Source organism: Hemiscyllium ocellatum, chromosome 23 (genome assembly GCF_020745735.1).
Source record: "Hemiscyllium ocellatum isolate sHemOce1 chromosome 23, sHemOce1.pat.X.cur, whole genome shotgun sequence".
Taxonomy (NCBI): Eukaryota; Metazoa; Chordata; class Chondrichthyes; order Orectolobiformes; family Hemiscylliidae; genus Hemiscyllium; species Hemiscyllium ocellatum.
This window is the reverse complement of record NC_083423.1, coordinates 17,029,875-17,052,995: the sequence shown is the minus strand read 5'-3', so window position 1 is coordinate 17,052,995 and position 23,121 is coordinate 17,029,875. Positions and strand designations below refer to the sequence as shown.

Genomic DNA, 23,121 nt, shown 5'->3' with positions numbered 1-23,121 from the left:
AAAAAAGAACTTTTCAGGAGGCTGAGTAATGAATCAGGCTTCAGTAATGGTTAGTTTAGTGTTGCAGCCCTGCATCTAATATTAAGTTGTATCATACTTGCCTTATCAGTGAGGTATTTACCTGAGACAGCTGGTGCCAGCTCCCTAGCAGTGCAGTTAGGTAGATGGACGATGGCTGATGCTGCCTCATAGACAACCATTTCATGTTTATTACGTAAGCAGCTTTCAATGAAATCAAATAAGGGACAGTCCTGCCTGTTAGGTTATAAGATTCCAGGGTCAGTATGAATGGATTTGAGGAAATATGGAACCCTGAAAATGACTAAAGTGTAATAAACTAATAGAGGAGGTCAGACAAAATCAATGAGTACAAGGTTTGGGCAATTAGAACCATCACCTAAACCCGGATTAAAATTCTTACCTTTTAATGTTTTTACCTTTACATATACTGTATGATGGTTTGTGGACAGAGCTTTATTTAGATTTATTTTGCTGGTTAGCAAATATCATTTATCAATCTGGTCATGCACTTTCAAATTTGTACATTTGTTGTTATTGTGACAATACTTTGCAAGTTAAACACATTAATTACAATGGGCCACCTTACAAGATGTTGGCATTGTAGCACACCATGGACAGCTTTCAAACCCCAAACTTCTGAAAGCAACTGAGAGTAATTTTCTGAGTTTGCCTGATTGTGGGAAATTCAGCCTCTGGTTGCTTGTATCAAAAATACAAAGGCAAACACATAATTTTCAGTTATTATGGCTGGAACAGGATGTGCAGTGTATGCCTGAATTTCTGATAAATAGTCCTGGTGGGAAAGGTTCACAGCAGAAAAGCAAAGTTGAAAAATTACCATGCATATTTAAAGAAGTAAGCTTTAAATCAGCTTTTGTTCTCATGGCTCGCCATTTCTTTTTTCTTCCAAGTTACAACTAACAGTTAATTTCTCTTAATGTGCACAATAAAGAAGACTATTCACAGTTTTCTGACCTTAGCACTCTAACAGGAAAAAAAGTGAATAAGGCTGAGATCAATTCATCTTGGAAAAAAATGAAATTTAAAAATAAGAAGAATCACTCTTTCAGCTTACGTCATAAGGTAAGGCCATGGGGCAGCATCCCAAGAGCTCAGGAAAGGTAGAAAATAAACAAAAATAACATTTTCTGTATGAAAAAAAGTCAAAGTAAAAAGAAGATAAATAAAATAAAAATAATGGCACGCAAGAGAAAAATTATTTTAATGCTGCAGGTGGTTGAAAAATGTGGTGGGGACAGATTCAATCATGGCTTTCAAAACAGAACTCGATCATTACTTGACCAGGGGGAAAAAAAAATGTAGGTCTGAGGGAAAAGGTGAGGAAGTGCACTAACGGAATTCCTCTTGCAGATAGTCTGTCCAGAGATAACAGGATGAAATGCCTCCTTTTGTGCTGAAACCATTCTGTTGACTTTGTGGTTCTAGTGTCTTCTCTAATTTTAAGAAAGGAAGAAGGCCCAAGCATAAAATCATTTCATGACTAAATGTACTATTTCAGTAGAATCTACACTAGCAAAAATCTGGTTCTCAAAAGTTTTTCCAGATAGACTTCACAGAGATGGAAACAAGACTGCAACCTGAATGAGGCTCAGCACCAACAAATCTAACCAAAATATCTGACCATGTAATTTAGCATTTTAGATATACAATTAGTGAAATTGCTTTGATTCCCAAAATGGCTAAGTTAACTTGTTAGGCAATATGGTTGGGATGTCAAATATAACACAATAAAAGGAGTAACTTACCCTCCCTCCGCTTCCTCCAAGAGTTTACTTGCAATACGGATCAGCATGCAATAGGCAAATGGGGATTTCAGACCACACTTTGTGAATTTATTTACCATCTTTGTAACAGCTAACCGGTCTGTCTTCCGTATGTGATACAAGAGGCCTAAAGCATGATACTGAAAGAGAGCATGGAAGTAAGAATGACATGAAGACATTAACAAGCAAAGCATCAATAATGAAAACATTAATAACCTCAACAGATTATTCTTCAGCAACAACTCCTCTATTTGCTTTCTATTTCTTTAGAAAACCAGGATTCCCTTCTTGGTACAGTGCCATATGCTTTAAAATCTATAAGGTTTTAGGAATAATGCATGTCTGTAATGTGAAGAACTACTATTTGTGCTCCAGCAAAAATAGAAAACTAAAAATAAATTTGAGCAATAAGCCTTCATTTCAAAATGGGAGAACACATTGGGATACAAGAAAATAAGGTAAATTTGGAAGGACAACAGCAATAAAGTTCCAAAATAATTAATGGAGATCCAGTCTATCATTCAGTCTACTAAAGAGTTTCTACCAATCGTCATCAAGTACTATTATCTAGTCCTCAATAAGATGTGGAAGGTGTCAAGATCCTTATTGTCATCTATCAGCATATCTTGCTTCACTTTTACCAGAAACCATCTACAGGCAGTGCAGTACTTTTTTTCAAATTAATATGACACCATTATAAAATTACAATAATTACAGTGCTGATGACAGCCATTCATACCACTGTGTATGTACTGGCACTCGAAATGAACATTTTTTAGTGCCTTGCTTCAGCCTTCTCCCAGCAACCCATCTCCCACCTGCATCTATCATGCACTCAGGCAGTGCATTACAACCTCTACCTACTTTGGAAATCTTTCTCTCACATCACATCTGCTTCTTTATCAATTACTTTAAATCTATGCTCTTTTGCTTTTGATCCTCTCTAGTGTCATAACGAGTGGCAGCAGAAAGCCAAGATAATCCGATAACTCAGTAAAATTGCATGTCGTATTCATACAATCACATCATCTCTACAGTGTGGAAAGAGGCCACTTGGCCGATAGAGTCCATACCAAAACTCATTCCATTCAGACCCTATCCCACCTCCTGTCCCCCCCCACCACCCATGCCCCCAAACCTCCTCCCCCGCACCCCCCCCCCCCCCCCCCCCCCCCACCCCCCCGCCCGCCACTCCCCTCCCCGATTCCTGGCACTGCAAGGTAACAGTGCTAACCATTGAAGCACCTGCACCTCTGACACTGAAACCATACAATTCTGCACAAGGTTTAGGCCAATACTTCAGTACTGAGAGAGTGCCACATTGGTAGGTCGCTATTAAATCAAGGCAGATGTCAAGGATCCATTGAGCAGTTCAGTATTATCATGGAACAGACGGAGCAAGACAGAGGAACAGGCACTTCTTCTGAAACAACACAGAACACAGGGAGAGCAGTTTCATGAAGACGAAGAGAAAAATTGAAATGTTCACTTCCCCTGCATGAAAATCTAACTATGTGATTCAGGAGGTCAGAATATTATGAATCAGTATATATAAACATGTTAATTATGAACTAGATAGTTTTGCAATATATTTGACTTCAAAATTTATTGGTGTGAAGCATCTTAGGGACTCTGAGGACATAATAAAGGGATGCAACCTTTTTTTGATCTTTCCTTTCCTTATTCCTAAACTAAAAAATTTAAACTGTTAAACTGTGGGGATTGAAAAATGATCCATTTTGAACACCTAATACCTGGTTAAGAATGATGCTTCTTGCTGTTCCTTTTCCTCCCTGCTGCCTCAAATAAGCTGAATTGAAGACCAAGTTCATACATTTCAATTATAACACATTCTTTCCGAGGAACTCAAACCTGTGAACTTTGTAGAAAGGCTGAGGGAGGTACAAACTAAATGTATTTAAAGCCCAAGCTTTTGGCCTCAATATAATTAGTCTCATTCCATTTTGCTAAACTGTATTGGCTTACCTGCACCATGATATTATCACTGGAGGCAGCCTCTTGAGCCTCATTCACCCAACGTTTCACCACATCATAGCTTGTAGATATGAGATGCTAAAGAATTTTTAAAACCATGAGAAATGAATAAATGCCCTTGCACACTGAAGAATAATTTTTAATACTGTGTTCGTCACTAGCAAATAAAACCTCTTAGGTGAATAGCTAACAGAATTCTTGAGGTGATGAAAAGACAGTTTGGGAATGCTGGAGATAAGAACAGAAAATGTTGCATTATATCTCCCTTTTGCTCTGGAAAACAGAAAGGCCACTGGCAGTTGACGAGAAAATGAAATCTCCCTAATTGCAGAGACAACAGACTTGATTGTTGTTCCAAATTCAAAGTTGCAAATGAATAATTAAGCCTCTCTCTTACTTTCAGATATTGGCCTAGTTGCAATGCAATTCCAAAATATTGTTGACTTGCTGTGCAAGTTTCTCAGAGACTTATTTGGAGATTTAATGGTACAGTCAGATTGTGCATTGGCTTTGTGTGTCAAAAAGAGGGAGGACATTTATTTCTCCCCATTTCAAATGTGCTGTTGAGAAATGGAGAGCTATGACTGCATTATTTTCCTTGGGAAAAGAAAGATTCAAGCCAGGCTGCTCTTCTGCAAAATGCTGTGGACAAATAAAAACAGTTTTGGCAGAGACCTGATTGAGGTCAATCATTCAACTTTTCATTTGAGGAATTGTGGGAAAAACCCAAATATTAGAAAGGAATAGGCAGAAGTGAGGGAAAAACACAATGGTTGAACAATGTAAGTTCCCTTGAGGAAATGGAGCAAAGGTTCTTTGTGTGTTGACTATCATGTTAAAGAAACATGGAAATTTAGTCAAAGTCCCAGAGCGCTGTTAGTTTAAAATTGTCCCTGCTCCAGCAATAAGAAGAAATATCATTCAGAGCAGAAGAATCTTAAATATGGTTTTGATTTTCAGCTAGCCTGAGAAAGTTCTTTAAAATCGCCACTGAGATTTATTATTTTGAGTAGTGTCTTAAATAGGTATCTTGTCAATTAGATGCTAATTTCTGGGTAGAATTTCTAAAAGTTAACATCTTCTTGTAAATCCCAACTTTCTGCACAGAGACCCATGGATTAACAAAGTAAAACTGTCCTTCATTTCCTTTCATAGATAGGAACAAACTATGTAAATTTTTTTCTTATCTATCAAATTATGTAGGTTTAATATTTCTTTAAAACTTCCCTTTTTGGAAAAATATTCAAGCTTTAAATGCACCCTGGTAACAAAGTAATAGTAATATTGTGAATGGCTATACCTTCACATAATGCATTTTAACTGGAAATGGTAATACTGAATTTAAAATAATTCATATTTTGCAAACAATCAAAAGGTCTGGTCTTCTTTAAAATGAATGGAAAATTACTATTTTAGGCATCTTTACCAGAGAGGACACCAAGGCAGAGCTGGAAACACTTGCCACCTTATCCACAATAGCTTGTTTCATATAACGTTCAATCCCCTGCAGCATTGTCACCTACCAAGGGAATGACAGGAATGAACTTAAAATAAAACATATTCTAATACTTCTAATATTACCTGTGCTACAAAAACACTAACATTGCATTAAATATCTGTCAATGGTGAAAAGAAGAGTGCTGCAGAGCTGTTGTTTGGTTCAGTTGATCTCACCCGAGTTAGCCACCTGTGGGCTGAAACTCTGCTCCAGATGTCAGCTTGATTGAGCACATGCCAACAAAAGAACTAGGTATGTGCTTTAATTGTTGGCTCAGTGGGGAAATCAACTTAAAATACAAAACAATTTGATGAATATACAAACTAAAACAGGAAAACACCAAATAGTCTATTTAGCTGGTCCTATCAAAACAACTTGCATTTATATTCACCTTTAACATAGAGTAAACCAACCCAAGGCACTTCACAGAATTATGAGATGAAGAATGAAAGAGAGGTAGAGAGAATGCAAGGAGAGAATTTGATAAAGCAGTTAAAACTTGGTATGCACAAAGGGCTGGAATTGGAGAAGCACAGACATCTTAGAGGGTTGTAGGATTGGAGGAAGTCAGAGATAGATAGGTGCAAGCCATGGAGAGATTTGCAAACAAAACTTCAGCCAGGCAATCTCTTACTGAATGTACAAACCCATTTATGAAAATCACGTTTGGAAAATTCCAAAAGCAATCAAGCAGACAGTATGGCACTGTTATCACCAGTCTCAGTTAACCGATCTATCAGATACAAGGTGAAATATCTTGTTCTTTTTGTTAACCTACAGGTATACAATTAGTTTCCTTCTGAACTAGATTCAAATTTGAGGTTGGTGATATTGGTTTAATTTCATCTATACAACAAAGTGAAGCATGAACTTTGATTTGATCATAAACAGACAGGTTAACTTTTACTCTAAATCACATCCACTGGCCCTAGCTTCAAGTCTGCTTCCTGCATTTTTACATAAAATTATAGCCAAAATCTGCTAGAGAATTCCTCAAATTTATAATAAAGAAATGGAGGCTTCATTATATTCCTCCACAGCAGCTGCACAACCTGTTCTCTCTCCAGAAGGCGTACTTACATCTGTAATACGGCACAGCGCCCTTACAGCCGGACCTCTGTACACATCATCCTTCCCAGTCATGTCCTTGGTCAAACTTGATATATTAACAAACAGAAAATAATATTAATTAACTGGAAAATCTTCCTTAAAAAGTCACGTGGTTGGTGTGCAAATAGAGTTTTAGAATATTATGATGAGCTAATATAGAATTTAGCAGTATTTTGAACTATAATCTGCTCTTGTCAATCCAAAATCATAAAATGTATCCCTAGAGTCGCACCAACAATTACACTTCTTTGCTACTTTGAGACAGTTTCTAAACTAAGAGTCACGAGGAATAAGAACTTTCCATACTACCGACTACCTCTTCATTGTTTTTACCTACTCAAGCCAATTTTACATGAGTACCTTAAGTTTTTAACATGGAAGGAGAGTGAGTAAAAGTGAACAAAATATGCATAGATGCTCTGATGATGCAATGTTAGTGCCCTTATGTCTGAGCACCAAAGTCCAAGTTCAAGTCTTACCTCCCAGAGGTGTGTGAGAACATCTCTCTGAACAGGTTAATTAGAAATAGACTGGAAAATAATAAATATGATAATACCAAAGATGTAATTACCTAAGTTTTTATTGCTGAGATAAAATCAGTACTTCACCAAAGAAAAAGCCAGAAATGGAAAAATCATCATTCCCCAAGTAAAAGAGTAACTATGTAGTTCCCCAGAAGCTGTAACACATACTTCCAAAAGGGATCAGATAGTGCTTTTAAAGCCAATTGCTCACAACTTTGTTGGCAAATTTATTTAAGTAATTTTGGCCAGTTCAGAAATTTCCCTGAGAACTTGGCTACACATCCAAACACCATTACCCTAATACATAATGGTTCTAGCATCTTTTCCAACTGGAATATCTCAAAGTGCTGAAGATAATTAAGTAGTCCCACCTGCCAGCACCTGGTCCATATCCCTCCAAACCCTTCCTATTCATATACCCATCCAAATGGCTCTTAAATGCTGCAATTGTACCAGCCTCCACCACATCCTCTGGCAGCTCATTCCATACACGTACCACCCTCTACGTGAAATTGTTGCCCCTTAGGTCTCTTTTATATCTTTCCCCTCTCACCCTAAACCTATGCCCTCTAGTTCTGGACTCTTCAACCAAAGGGAAATGACTTTGCCTATTTATCCTATCCATGCCCCTCTTAATTTTGTAAGCCTCTATTAAGGTCACCCTTCAACCTCAACGCTCCAGGGAAAACAGCCCCAGCCTGTTCAGCCTCTCCCTGTAGCTCAAATCCTCCAACCCTGGCAACATCCTTGCAAATCTTTTCTGAACCCTTTCATGTTTCACAACATCTTTCCAATAGGAAGGAGACCAGAATTGCACGCAATATTCCAACATTGGCCTAACCAATGTCCTGTACAGCCGCAACATGACCTCCCAACTCCTGTACTCAATACGCTGACCAATAAAGGAAAGCATACCAAACACCTTCTTCACTATCCTATCCACTTTCAAGGAGTTATGAACCTGCACTCCAAGGTATCTTTGTTCAGCAACACTCCCTAGGACCTTACCATTAAGTGTATAAGTCCTGCTAAGATTTGCTTTCCCAAAATGCAGCACCTCGCATTTATCTGAGTTAAACTCCATCTGCCATTTCTCAGCCAATTGGCCCATTTGATCAAGATCCTGTTGTAATCTGAGGTAACCCTCTTCGCTGTCCACCGCACCTCCAATTTTGGTGTCATCTGCAAACTTACTAACTATACCTCTTATGCTCGCAACCAAATTATTTATGTAAATGACAAAAAGTGGAGGGCCCAGCACCGATCCTTGTGGCACTCCACTGGTCACAGGCCTCCACCACCACCCTCTGTCTTCTACCTTTGAGCCAGTTCTGTATCCAAATGGCTAGTTCTTCCTGTATTCCATGAGATCCAAGCTTGCTAATCAATCTCCCATGGGGAACCTTGTTGAACGCCTTACTGAAGTTCATATAGATCACATCGACTGCTCTGCCCTCATCAATCTTCTTTGTTACTTCATCAAAAAACTCATTACTAAGGCTAATTGTACTTTCTCACTCGTACCTGCTTGTGACTATTATTACATCTTCTGATATGTTCGCCATCTCTTTGATTGTCAAGTAGCACATTCTTCTAAGAGTTTGCTGTAAATGAATAATTTCTTTTTAAAGAAGTGTATAGTCTCTCGGAAAATAATGAGCAGCTTAAATTGTAACAACGAGGAATAATACTATTTCCTGGAACATTAGACAAGTTATTGAAGAACACCTAAGCAGATCAAAGAATATAATTATTTTTTATTCTTTAATGCATTTAAAAACAGGAAATAAGATTGGGGCAGACAATACAGGCCTTGAAGCCAGTTCCTTAATTTACTATTAAGGCTGCATTTTTATATTACTTCCACTTTTGTCTTAACATCTATTAATTTTGATCTGGAAAATATTTATTGACTAAGCATCATCAGTCCTTTAACTCAAGAATTCCAAAAAATCTCAGACCTGAGTGAAGATGTTTCTCTTCATTTCACATAAATGGGCATTCCCTTATTCTGAGACTGTAATTCCAGACTCTTCAGCCCAGGGAAACAGCCTATAAAGAAGACTTGACAGGCTAGATGCTGAGAATTTCATATGTTTCAATAACATTACCTTAGGTTTTCTAAACTTTAGAGAACATGGGCTCAAAGAACAAAGAAAATTTATAGCCCAGGCCCTTCGGACCTCCAAGCCTGAGCCGATCCAAATCCACTGTCTAAACCTATCACCCAACTCCTAAGCATCTGTATCCTTCTGCTCCCCACCTACTCGTGCATCTGTCCAGACCTTAAATGAATCTACCGCACCTACCTCTACTGCCAATGCCTTCCAGGCACCTACCACCCTCTGTGTAAAGTACTTGCCACATATATCCCCCTTAAACTTTTCACCTCTCACTTTGAACTTGTGACCTCTCGTCATTGAATCCCTCACCCTGGGAAAAAGCTTCTCTTTATCTACCCAGTTTATACCCTTCATGATTTTGTAGACCTCAATCAAGTCCCCCCCCCCCCCCCCCCCACCCCCCCCACCCATCTCCTTTTTTCTAATGAAAACACTCCTAACCTACTCAACCTCTCTTCATAGCTAGCACCTTTGAAGGTGAAGTGGGTTGTGAGGCACAGATCTACTAGTTTGAGGATGCTGTCCTTGCTGCTGTCAGGTTTGTATCCTTGGTTTGTCTAGCAGTGAGGCCAGTGTTTCTTTGGCTAGGGTGATGTTTATTAATGTGAATAGAGCTGTCATGTCAAAGGAAACCATGACCTAGTCATCCTCTACCTTGGTATTTTCGATGATGGTAAGGAATTCCTGGATGGAGCGACTTGAATTTTCTACTAGCTGTTTCAGTTTGTGTTGCAGTTCCTTTGCTAGTCTGTATGTTAGTGTACTGGGAAGTGAGACTATGGATCTGAGGGGGGGGACCCTTGTTTATGTACCTTTGGTAACCTGTAGAAATTAGTATGTTGGATCCTTCAGGTTTCATTCTGTGGATGTCTATCTTATTAATTTCACCTGCCTTGTGAAGTTTCCTCAGGGATGCTAAAATACAGTTTTTCTAGCTGTGGAGTCAGGTCCGTTGGCTTCTGTTGGTAGGTATTTGTATCTGTGAGTAATATGCTTGCTTTTTCAATGTATTGTGTTTTGTTCAGGACAACAGTCATGTGCCTTTTGTCTGCTGGGAGGATTATGATATTTCTGTCTCTTCTGAGTCCTTCCAGGACTTTTCTTTCCAGTATGTGGAGGGCTCATCAGAACCTTATAATCAATAAGGTCACCCATCAACCTCTTACAATCCAGTGAAAAATGTTTCAGCTTTTCCAGTTTATTTTTATATCTCAAATTCTTCATTCCCACTAACATTCTGGCAAATCTTTCCTGAACCCTCTCCAATTTAATAATAGCCTCCCCACAGTAGAGTGATCAGACCTGCACACTGTATTCCAGAAGTGGTCTCACCAATGTTCTGTACAACCTCAAAATGACATCCTAAGTCTTATACTCAAAGGTCTGAGCAATGAAGAGAAGCGTGCTAAATGCCTTTTTAACCATCCTGTCTACCTTTGACGCAAATTTCAAAAACTTCTGTACCTGAACCCCTACATCTCTCTGTTCTACAACACTAACCAGGACACTACCATTAATTGTATAAGTCCTGTCCTTGTTTGTATTACCAAAATACAATACCTCACGTTTATCCAAATTAAACTTCATTTGTTACTCCTCACCGCCTTGACTCAATTGATCAAGATCTCTGTAAGCTTAGATAACCTTCTTCACTGTTCACAATACGTTCAATCCAAATCATTTAGATAAATGACAAATAAAAGTAGACCCAATACCACTCCCTGTGGAACACCACTGGTCACAGGCCTCCAGTCCAAAAAACAACACTCCACCATCATTCTCTGGCTCCTACTGGCAAACGCACCCTGAATTCCACGTGATCTAACTTTATTAATTAGTATACCATATGGAACCTTGTCAAAGGCTTTACTAAAGTCTAACTAAACAATATCTCCTGCTCTGCCCTCATCTTTTTTTGTTACTTCGTAAAAAAAAACTCAATCAAGTCTGTGTGACTTCAATTTTCCTTGCACAAAATCATGCTGACTATCCCTAATTAGTCCTTGCCTCTCCAAATGAATGTAAATCCTATCTTACAGAATCACCTCAAACAACTTACCTACTACTGATGTCAGGGTTAGAGGTGAATAGTTTCCAGGCTTCTCCTTACAGTCTTTCTTAAACAATCATACATTAGTCACCCTCCAGCCCTCCGATACTTCTCCCCATTTATAAACGTTACAAATATTTATGCTAGGGGTCCCACAATTTCATCCCTAGCTTCGCACAATGTGCTGCATTAGTCAGTAGATTATTTCTTTGTAAGTGCTGCTTCATTGCACTGTCGATGACCCTCTTCATCACGTGACTGACAACTGGGTGGTAACTGGTCAGACTGGATTTGACCTGCGTCTTTGTACACAGCACGTACCAGACAACATTCCATAGTGTCAAGTAGATAGAACTTTACATCTGTCTTGGAACATTTTGGCTGGGCACCTAGTTTTGGAGTGCAAGTGTTCAGTATTATTTCTGAAATACTGTCAGAGCTCATAGCTTTTGCAGTAACTAGTGCCTTCAGCTATTTCTTGATATCATATAGAGTGAATACAATTGACTGAAGACTGCCATCTGTACTGTTGGGGGCTTCCAGAGGACGCAAAGACTCAGCACTTTTGGCTGAAAATGGATGAAAATACATCACCCTTGACTTGCGCATTGATGGGTTACGCTCCCCCATCCCTGAAGATGGGAATGCTTCCTCATCCTGTCAGCTGTTCAATTGCCAACTACCACTCACAGCTAGATGTGGCAGGACAGAAAGCTAGACTGTATGTAGTTCTGTAATATCTCCAATGGCTTGTCATTTCATTTTTAGGCATGCCTGGTGCTGTTCTTGGCATGTCCTCTTACAATCTTCATTGAATCAGGATTTGTCGCGGCTATAATAGTAGAGTGGGGTACATGTTGGACCGTGGGGTGAGAGACTTTGAATTAATACAATTTTGTGGCTGCTGACAGCCCCTCTGCCAATGGATCCTCAGTTTTGAGTTGCTAAATCTGTCCCAATTATCAGGATGATAATGCTACACAATATCAATGTTTTATATATTAGCATATTAGTAGTAACATTCTATTTCTCTTGTAGTAAACACTTTTGCAACAAATGTTAATGAACAAGTTGCCTTCTTAACTGCTTGCAGTACCTGTATATCATTTTCTGGATTCTTGTAGAAGGTTACCCTACTCCCTTTGAATACCCACATTTATTAGTCTCCTCACTGCTTTTTAAAAAAGACCTGCCTTTCCCTTCAACCAAATGGCTAATTTCACATTTTCACACATGATAGTCATCAGCCAACTTCCTGCCTGATCACTTAACCAGTACATTGCTCATTGTTGCCTCTTTATGGCATCCTCAAAGCTTTCTCACTTGGATGTGCAATCAAGCAAACTTAGATATATTACTTTGTCTCTTCAAAGTCATTGACATAGACGATATGCATCTGAGATCCAAAAACTGATCTTTGTGGTATTCTTTCCAACCTCAAAGTGACTAAATTATTTCTACGGTTTTCCTTCTGTTAACCAATTGTCAATCTATGTTAATATGTTGCACCAATCCTGTGCGCCTTAGTCAACTAAGAGTGTAATCTAGAAGTTAGCCACACAAAAATAAAAGTATAAAACATTAATTAAAATGCCAAAACATTCTTAGGACTTCCTTCATGGTCATATCCAACAGATACTTACATCATTGCACTGAAACAGTTTGGTCATTGCAAAGAAGGCTTCAGTAGCTTCTGCTGTTCCAAAATGATCTCCCTTGAAGAGAACAGAAAGAGGAAGTAGAGTCTCTACCTGATAAATTGTCGGAATGAGCCATCAGCTGGGTCTTCTGAAAATTTTGGCTACATTTTTATTATTACAAGATAAAATATCATGTTATGCCATTGCATGAAAAACACCCTGTTGGTGTTCTCGAACTTGATGATCTTCACGTCTTCCCTCAGTGCTATTATCTGTCCATCAAATGACATAATTAAAACAGACTATGTGCACATTATCTTTTATTTGATGCAGGACTTGCTGTTTAAAAATTTGATGGTTTCACGGCATTTACAAAAATGACTATTTCAAAAGTAGCTAATTGACAATCAAATGCTTTAAGATGTGCTAAGGTTGCGTCCATGCATGTGTTATTTATTACTTCTTTTGTGTAACACAGTAGTTGAAAATTCACAACATCAGATATGCCTTTAAAGAACAAGGCCAGGAGCTTGCCAGTCCCAATAAAATTTTAACACTAACTGCTTAAGATGCACTTTGGAGATAGCATATCATATCACATAAGCCATGAATTATGGGTAACTGTTTTCAGATGTCAAATCTGTTTTAAAAAGCAAAGAAAAATATTTAAGTCATTGTAGAAAGTTACCCATCTCACTCTGGAACTTTAATCAGTTTCTAGAAGAGACCCTAGTTAGTTCATACCTATGATAGGATTTTCTCTAGCAAGCTTGTCCTCGGAAGTCTTAATTGCATCAAAGTATTACACCAATAAGAATGTGATGCAGATGAACTATTTTCAAGGACAAGTAGGGATGAGCAAAAGATGCTGGCTTTGCCACCTCATGAACAAATAAAAGAAAACATTTCAGTGTTGCAGTTCAATAATCCACTCATGTCTCTTTGAACAGAACCTAACTCACATACTAAGCTGGCCAGGTTCAATCATTTAAATAGAGTGGGTGCGCCATTTTAATTGAGTCAACAATAATTTTCTGTTTACAAAAAATGAAATTTTAGTCAGCAAATACACAAATTGACTTTTTATTGTGCAGCAAAGAGCATTGGAGTAAGTCTAATTTACTTTTCAAGTTTGTTTATGCTATGCATATTTGCAAAGTAAAATAGTTCAGAATAGCTTGTTTCTGGTTCTGAAAATGATTGAAATGGAAGGGTCTAGTAAGTTTTCTGTTAACAGAAGTGTTTCAAAAATATAATTTTACATTGTACAAATTCAAATCTTCCATTTCTAACAAACTTTTTGCTCACTTTTCTTTTATTGATTTGTTGGCTGTTAATGTTGCTGGCAAGTTCACCATTTATTGCCTCTCTCTTATTGACAAGGGCCACATCAGGAACCACTGCAGTCCATGTAGTGTAGGTGCTCTTACAGTGCTGAGAGAGATACAGTTCCAGGACTTTGATATCATAGTAGTGAAGGGACAGCAACACAGTTCCAAGTCAGGTTGTATGACCTGAAGGAACTGGAAGATATTGGTTTACTATCACATTGTCATTGCCAATCAATATTTAAGGAGGGAAGAGATGTTTAAAATATTTGCACGTGATTCTATTATCTCAACAATAAACATTAACAATTAGAGAGATATGTTTTCTTTTCAGATAAACATTTGAAGCTAAGGAAGGTGCAAACCTAGAGGAATGGACAGTTCAGTGGGATTAGTTTTGGACTGACATAGCAGAGTGCAAGCACAGACATGGTAGCGTTTGATGCTGGATGCCTTTATGAATCCACATTATTCTAATTGTTTCTAAGCATACAGAAATGGAAACACTTAATCTCCTCTGCACTAAAATGACACTAAAATCAGTTATTACAGTCACAGAGATGTACAGCATGGAACCAGACCTTTCAGTCCAACTTGTCCATGTAGTCAGATATCCCAACCCAATCTAGTCCCACCTGCCAGCACCCAACCCATACCCCTCCAAACCCTTCCTATTCATATACCCATCCAGATGCCTCTTAAATGTTGCAATTGTACCAGCCTCCACCACTTCCTCTGGGAGCTCATTTCATACATGTACCACCCTCTGCATGAAAACATTGCCCCTTAGGTCTCTTGGGTCTTTCCCCTCTCACCCTAAACCTATGCCCTCTAGTTCTGGACTCCCCCACCCCAGGGAAAAGACTTTGTCTATTTATCCTATCCATGCCACTCATGATTTTTAAACATCTATAAAGGTCACCACCCCCCACCCCCACCCCGACCCCACCCAGCCTCCAACACTCGAGAGAAAACAGCGCCAGCCTTTTCAGCCTCTCCCTATAGTTCAAATCCTCCAGCCCTGGCACATCCTTGTAAATCTTTTCTCAAACCCTTTCAAGTTTCACAACATCTTTCCGATAGGAAGGAGACCAGAACTACATGCAATATTCCAACAGTGGCCTAACCAATGTCCTGCACAGCTGCAGCATGACCTCCCAACTCCTGTGCTCAATACTCTGACCAATAAAGGAAAGCATACCAAACACCTTCTTCACTATCCTATCTACCGACGACTCTACTTTCAAGGAGCTATGAACTTGCACTCCAAGATCTCTTTGTTTAGCTACACTCCCGAGGACCTTACCATTAACTGTGCAAATCCCACTAAGGTTTGCTTTCGCAAAATGCAGCACTTCACATTTATTTAACTTAAACTCCATCTGCCATTTCTCAGCCCACTGGCCTATCTGATCAAGATCCTGTTGTAATCTGAAGTAACCCTCTTCGCTATCCACTACTCCTCCAATTTTGATGTCGCCTGCAAATTTACAACTATATCTCTTATGCTCACATCCAAATCATTTATATAAATGATGAAAAGTAGTTGCCCTAGCACTGATCCTTGTAGTACTCTACTGGTCATAGGCTTCCAGTCTGAAAAACAACCCTCCACCTCCACTCTGTCATCTACCTTTGAGCCAGTTCTGTATCTAATTGGCGGTAGATGTAATCCATGAGATCTAATCTTGCTAATCAGTCTCCCATGGGGAACCTTGTCGAACGCCTTACTGAAGTCCATATAGATCACATCTACCGCTATGCCCTCATCAATCTTCTTCAAAAAATTCAATCAAGTTTGTGAGACATGATTTTCCACGCACAAAGCCATGTTGACTATCCCGAATCAGTCCTTGCCTTTCCAAATACATGTACATCCTGTCCTCAGGATTCCCTCCAGCAACGTGCCCATCACCAACGTCAGGCTCACTGGTCTATAGATCCCTGGCCTGTCCTTACCACCTTTCTTAAACAGTGGCACCACTTTAGCCAAACTCTAGTCTTCCGGCACCTCACCTATGAGTACAAATGATACAAATGATTAAGGGCGGCACGGTGGCACAGTAAAGGGCGGCACGGTGGCACAGTGGTTAGCACTGCTGCCTCACAGCGCCTGTAGACCCGGGTTCGATTCCCGACTCAGGCGACTGACCGTGTGGAGTTTGCACGTTCTCCCCGTGTCTGCGTGGGTTTCCTCCGGGTGCTCCGGTTTCCTCCCACAGTCACAAAGATGTGCGGGTCAGGTGAATTGGCCAAGCTAAATTGCCCATAGTGTTAGGTAAGGGGTAAATGTAGGGGTATGGGTGGGTTGCGCTTCGGCGGGTCGGTGTGGACTTGTTGGGCCGAAGGGCCTGTTTCCACACTGTAAGTCTAATCTAAACATCTCAGTAAGAGGCCCAGCAATCACTTCCCTAGCTTCCCACGGAGTGCTGGGGAACACCTGATCAGGTCCTGAGGCTTTATCCACTTTTATACATTTCAAGACATCCAGTACTTCCTCCTCTGTAATATGGACATTTTTCAAGATGTCACCACCTATTTCCCTACATTCTATATCCTTTTCCACAATAAATATGATGCAAAATACTCATTTAATATCTCCCCCATCTCCTGCACCTCCACACAAAGGCCACCTTGCCGATCTTTGAGGGGCCCTATTCTCTCCCTAGTTGGCCCCAAAATGCTCCCCCACTGACACCTCAGTCACCTGCCTTGCCGTATTTCCCAAGAGTAGGTCAAGTTTTGCAACTTCTCTAGTAGGTACATTCACATACTGAATCACAAAGCTTTCTTGTACACACCTAAATTCCTCTCCACCTGTGTTTGGAAAGTTAAAATCCCCTACCAAAACCATCCTATTATTCTTACGGATAATAGAACTCCTAACAAATTTGTTTCTCAATTTCCCTCTGACTATTAGGGGGTCTATAATACAATCCCAAGAAAGTGGGATCCCAAAAACGCCACTCCCCCTCCTGTCTTGCCACCTTTTCTGTCCTTCCTGTAGCATTTGTATCCTGGAACATTAAGCTGCCAGTCCTGTCCATCCCGGAGTCATGTTTCTGTATTTGCTATGATCCATTGGTCCAAAAACCTGAATCCTTCTCCCATACACCAGCTCCTCAGTCATGCATTAATCTGCTCTATCCTCCTATTCCTGCTCTCACTAGCTCATAGCACCAGGAGTAATCCAGATATTACTACTCTCGAGGACCTCCTTTTTAAATTCCTGCTTAACTCCCTGTAATCTCCCCTCAGAATCTCAACTTTTTCCCTTCCTATGTCATTGGTTCCAATGTGTACAATGACCTCCTGCTGGCCCCTTTCCCCCTTGAGAACGTTCTCCAAAACAATGCAACAGCATATATGATTTTCTCCAAACTCCTTAGACTCACATGTTGTATAAACTAATACATCAGATCCTTCTGGGAATGCTTTCTTTGAAGGGAATATAGAAAATGCAGACCTAGAAATATATTACACTCAAGACATTTTATAAACTTGCCAACTTTTACAGGTGCGCCATCGAGAGCATTATGTCTGGATCTATCACTACCTGGTATGGTAACTGTATCATTCAAGATCAGAGACAGTTATAGAGAGTGGTGAACTTGGCCTGGACAATCACAAAGGCCAACCTCTCATCTGGAGAATCCATCTACCAGGCCCGCTGTCAAAGGCAGACCAGCAGCATTCTCAAAGAACCATCCCATCCAGGCAATGTTTTTCTACAACCTCTACCATCGGGGAGAAGGTACAGAAGCCTGAACACACGCACCAGCCAGTTTCGAAACAGTTTCTACCCTACTGTTGTTAGAATACTGAATGGACTCAAACTCTTAACATTCGCCGGTACCTGTGTTTTTGTTTTTGCCGCTGTTTACCTATTATTTACTTATCTTTGCTACTTAATCCTGTAATCTGCCTATATTACTCGCAAGACAAAGCTTTTCACTGTGTCTTGGTACACATGACAAAGTCAATTCAATTCAGTTCAGTTCAGTTCAATAAATCTTGCTCACAGACAAACATTTTAACAAAAGGTAAACTCCCTCTAAACTTAAGAACAGATTTAGTGCACAAAGATCTCAGATAGTAAGAATACTTGACAATTGCATAGCTTGAGTGTAGTGGAGGCTTGTTCAATTATGGTATTGAAAAAGGGAAGTGGATAATACTTGCAGGGCTATGGGGAATATATGGTAGACTGAGACTAGTTGAGTTGCCCTGAGAGCCAATACAGACATTTTCTTTTGTGATGTAACTATTCTATATACTCTAACACCTTACCTGGTTCAGCAGGTACAGAATCTTTGTAAGAATATGTAAGCATTTTCTGGGATTTAATGGCGTTTCATTGAAAATACGGGCCTGTGGACAATAAAAACTTTCATTAAGGCAACATAGAGATCTAGCAATAAAATTATTGAAATGAGCTGATGTTCCTTGATAAAATTCTATTTCAGACAGTTTTGTCCTCCACAAGATGGGAAATAAGATCCTTTCCTAAACATGACTTCCAATGTCATAATTAACTTTGTTTAGGTCTACTATGTTGCAAGTCGAGTAGAGATTTTTGTCTTAACTTTATACAAAATTAAAAAAGGTATAATTTCAGCTCAGTGGACTGAAATTCTAAGCATAGCCTTCAAATAGTTTTACAATTTTACAACACAACACATATGATTTTCTCCTAGCGTGCTTCACACAATCAGAAAAGTACCCTCATCTGCACTAATGTGACATTTCCATTAGTCAGGCCAAACTAGGAGAAAACAACTGCTTGCTGGTGGAGTCAGTCAGTTGTTTAAATATGGGCCTCAGCATCATCAGGATCAAGGGGAGACAACCCAAACATTTAAACTAGGACTTTCAGAGTTGGTGTAAAGTTACAAGTTGCTAACAAATTGTGCTGGATTAAAACTTAATAAAAAGGTAGCTATGGGATATTAACACATTAATTCCTACAGATATCCAAGAATACATGCTTATCACATATATAGACAAACACTCAACTACTCAGAATAATCAAGAACTTTTCAAAATATAAATCAAAAACATGGTGCAACTGACATGAATTCAAAATTAACAAAAATTGTGTTTAATTAAGTCCTGTTCTGTAGGATACTGAAGTATCCTTGATATTTTTAAATATACTATTAGTCAATCTAATATTCATGGAAATTTTCAGAATGAAAACCAAACAGTCCTCAGCCAACCATTAAAATAATAACCAGCAATTGCCACCAGCTCTCTGGTGCTTCTAAAGATCATATAATGCACTCCAATACTTAAAAACTGACCTGAAGTCAGAAATACACTGACAACTAACAGAAGTACTTGATGCTCTTGTCTTAAACATAAAAAATGAAAACAAAATGATTTGAAAGCTCCAGTAAAATAGTGGACAAATTTCAAGTGAATACTCTGGCACTGAAATAATGCAATTTCAGGGTAATCTCTTTAAGATCCTCTGCAAATTTTCCTATCTGGACCATGACACATTGAACCAAAGCAAATCAAATGCAAACCAAACTTTTTGATCTGCTGGACTAGTGGTGCTGGAAGAGCACAGCAATTCAGGCAGCATCCAAGGAGCAGCGAAATCGACGTTTCGGGCAAAAGCCCTTCATCAGGAATAAAGGCAGAGAGCCTGAAGCGTGGAGAGATAAGCTTGAGGAGAGTGGGGGTGGGGAGAAAGTAGCATAGAGTACAATAGGTGAGTGGGGGAGGGGATGAAGACGATAGGTCAGGGAGGAGAGGGTGGAGTGGATAGGTGGAAAAGGAGATAGGCAGGTTGGACAAGTCATGGGGACAGTGCTGAGCTGGAAGTTTGGAACTAGGGTGGGGGGAAGGGGAAATGAGGAAACACATTGATGCCCTTGGGTTGAAGTGTTCCAAGGCGGAAGATGAGGCATTCTTCCTATTTGCGTCTGGTGGTGAGGGGGCGGTGGTGAAGGAGGCCCAGGACCTCCATGTCCTCAGCAGAGTTGGAGGGGGGAGTTGAAATGTTGGGCCACGGGGCGGTGTGGTTGATTAGTGCGGGTGTCCCGGAGATGTTCCCTAAAGTGCTCTGCCAGGAGGCGCCCAGTCTCCCCAATGTAGAGGAGACTGCACGGGGAGCAACGGATAAAATAAATGATATTAGTGGATGTGCAGGTTAAACTTTGATGGATGTGGAAGGCTCCTTTAGGGCCTTGGATAGAGGTGAGGGAGGAGGTGTGGGCGCAGTTTTTACAGTTCCTGTGGTGGCAGGGGAAGGTGCCAGGATGGGAGGGTGGTTTGTAGGGGGGCGTGGACCTGACCAGGTAGTCACGGAGGGAACGGTCTTTATGGAAGGTGGAAAAGGGTGGGGAGGGAAATATATCCCTGGTGATGGGGTCTTTTTGGAGGTGGCGGAAATGTCGGCGGATGATTTGGTTTATGCGAAGGTTGGTAGGGTGGAAGCTGAGCACCAGGGGCGTTCTCTCCTTGTTACAGTTGGAGGGGTGGGGTCTAAGGGCAGAGGTGCGGGATGTGGATGAGATGCGTTGGAGGGCATCTTTAATCACGTGGGAAGGGAAATTGCGGTCTCTAAAGAGGGAGGCCATCTGGTGTGTTCTGTGGTGGAACTGGTCCTCCTGGGAGCAGATACGGCGGAGGCGGAGGAATTGGGATTACGGGATGGCATTTTTGCAAGAGGTAAGGTGGGAAGAGGTGTAATCCAGGTAGCTGTGGGAGTCGGTGGGTTTGTAAAAAATGTCAGTGTCAAGTCGGTCGTCATTAATGGAGGTGGAGAGGTCCAGGAAGGGAGGGAGGTGTCAGAGGTGGTCCAGGTAAATTTAAGGTCAGGGTGGAATGTGTTGGTGAAGTTGATGAATGCTCAACCTCCGCATGGTAGCACTCACTCTCCCACTCTGCCGAGAACATGGAGTTCCTGGGCCTCCTTCACCGCCGCCCCCTCACCACCAGACGCAAATAGGAAGAATGCCTCATCTTCCGCCTTGGAACACTTCAACCCCAGGGCATCAATGTGAACTTCAACAGTTTCCTCATTTCCCCTTCCCCCACCTCACCCTAATTCCAAACTTCCAGCTCAGCACTGTCCCCATGACTTGTCCTACCTGCCTATCTCCTTTTCCACGTATCCACTCCACTCTCTCCTCCCTGACCTATCACCTTCATCCCCTCCCCACTCACCTATTGTACTCTATGCTACTTTCTCCCCACCCCCACCCTCCTCTAGCTTATCTCTCCACGCTTCAGGCTCTCTGCCCTTATTCCTGATGAAGGGCTTTTGCCCGAAACGTCGATTTTGCTGCTCCTTGGATGCTGCCTGAACTGCTGTGCTCTTTCAGCACCACTAATCCAGAATCTGGTTTCTAGCATCTGCAGTCATTGTTTTTACCTTTCTGATCTGTTGGTTGAATGCCTGAAAATTTATCAGCCAATTGCTCAGTTCACCTTGTTGAAATATTTTAAAATAAAACAAGTTTAAATTAGGCATGTAATCTCATGCAAGCAGGTTAACTGGTTCAGGAATGAAATAATATTTGAATCCAATGCTAGTTGAAGGCACCTTTTTAAAACATTTTCTGTATGTAAATAGCCATTTTACAGAGCTTTCAGCAATCAGATGAAAAGGCTGTCATTCAGTCAGTGTAGAGAGAAATACTTAAATTTCTACACAGGATGGAGACCATTCAGTTTGTGCCACATTCATGTGTTCTATTATCCTGTTGTTCTTTACCCAAAACCATCAATAACTGTACTCTGATGTTTCATGTTAATTCTCCTTAAACTTGAATCAATTCTGACCTTTTAATATATACTTGTCATAATGCATCTGACAGTGTAATAATCGTTTACATGAAACCATTTCTTCTTGTATTACTACTTATCTTTCCGGGTTCTAATCCCAAGCTTATGCTATTTCTTACAGATAACTAGAAATAAAGCACAACACCTTCCTAAAACACCTTCTAAACTTTTGATGGCTTCTATGACCTTTCTGATAAAGCTTCAGTTTTTTTTGTAATCTACATTTTGTAACTATACCCTCTCATTTCTAATAAATTCCAATTAACCTTTACTCTTTTCCACGCATCTATAACTTCCATGTTCCCAAAACTGCTCAATATTGCAAATATAGCTTAGTCAGTATTTTGCATACCTTGATAAAAAAAAATCAACTTTGCATTTAATGCACCCATGAATAAAATCTGTATACTTATTTTGCCTTTTAAAGGTTACCATTCTATTTTAAAAGTTTCCAAGATGAGAAGGGATTTTGACACAGCAGTTGAAGAAAAAACATTCCATCTGTCAAGTGGGTCAGTTTTAAGATTCAAGAAACAAAATCATTGGATAAAGGTCTAGAGAACAGATGCCAAGACCTGCAGCGATCCGTCACAATCTCCCTCAAAAGGTGCTGGAAGCCAATTTCATAAATAATTTTAAAAGGAAGTTGTAAAAATACTTAGGGATGAGAAGCTTATTTGGCTAAGAGTAAAATCAGATATGTAGGAGTAAACACTTTTGAAGAACCAGTCTAGACACAATGGGCTGTAAATTGAAGTTATTATAAATCTACATCATGAGCATCACAATTTTCTTTCGTCACCATAAGAATATAGGAAGGATTTTTAAAAAAATTAAGTCATCTTTTTAAAATTAAATTACACAACATTTGCAATGACATTGTTTCTTTGATTCCCAGAATACAGTAGAAGAAAGTTGATGTTGAAAACTTGCCTCTTGTAGTACTGCACTCTTCTCCAAATGTTGGTAAGGATTGGATCCACTTCCTAAAAAGCATGCAAAGAATGAAGGTAAATACGATCATCAAATTAGTATTATTTTATGTGTTATAAATGAAGTGTTTTGAAAGCTGTCTTGACAAATATTTAAGCTCAGTTTGCTTCAGTTTTTTTGAGCTATTGGTTTGTCCCATAGATTTACATACCCTCATGGGAGTCAGTCTAAATATTTCTATGGATGTCAAAAGTACTGTAGGATTGGTATGTATAACTATGAGGAAGATTATGGGCAGAATTTTACCACAAATTA

The 23,121-nt window shown here is 39.9% G+C and overlaps 1 protein-coding gene across 1 annotated transcript in view; it reads right to left on the bottom strand.

The window, feature by feature from the left end:
- copg2 (COPI coat complex subunit gamma 2) overlaps positions 1–23,121 on the bottom strand; it is a 63,708-nt gene that overhangs the window by 26,655 nt on the left and 13,932 nt on the right. Inside the window, exons 2-10 of the mRNA XM_060842708.1 lie at positions 22,807–22,859; positions 18,364–18,444; positions 12,749–12,820; positions 8,457–8,536; positions 6,379–6,454; positions 5,227–5,319; positions 3,792–3,878; positions 1,788–1,945; positions 122–255 (exon numbers count right to left, since the gene is read on the bottom strand). Of these exons, the coding sequence (XP_060698691.1) occupies positions 122–255; positions 1,788–1,945; positions 3,792–3,878; positions 5,227–5,319; positions 6,379–6,454; positions 8,457–8,536; positions 12,749–12,820; positions 18,364–18,444; positions 22,807–22,859 (834 nt within the window). The remainder of the gene's footprint in view (positions 1–121; positions 256–1,787; positions 1,946–3,791; positions 3,879–5,226; positions 5,320–6,378; positions 6,455–8,456; positions 8,537–12,748; positions 12,821–18,363; positions 18,445–22,806; positions 22,860–23,121) is intronic.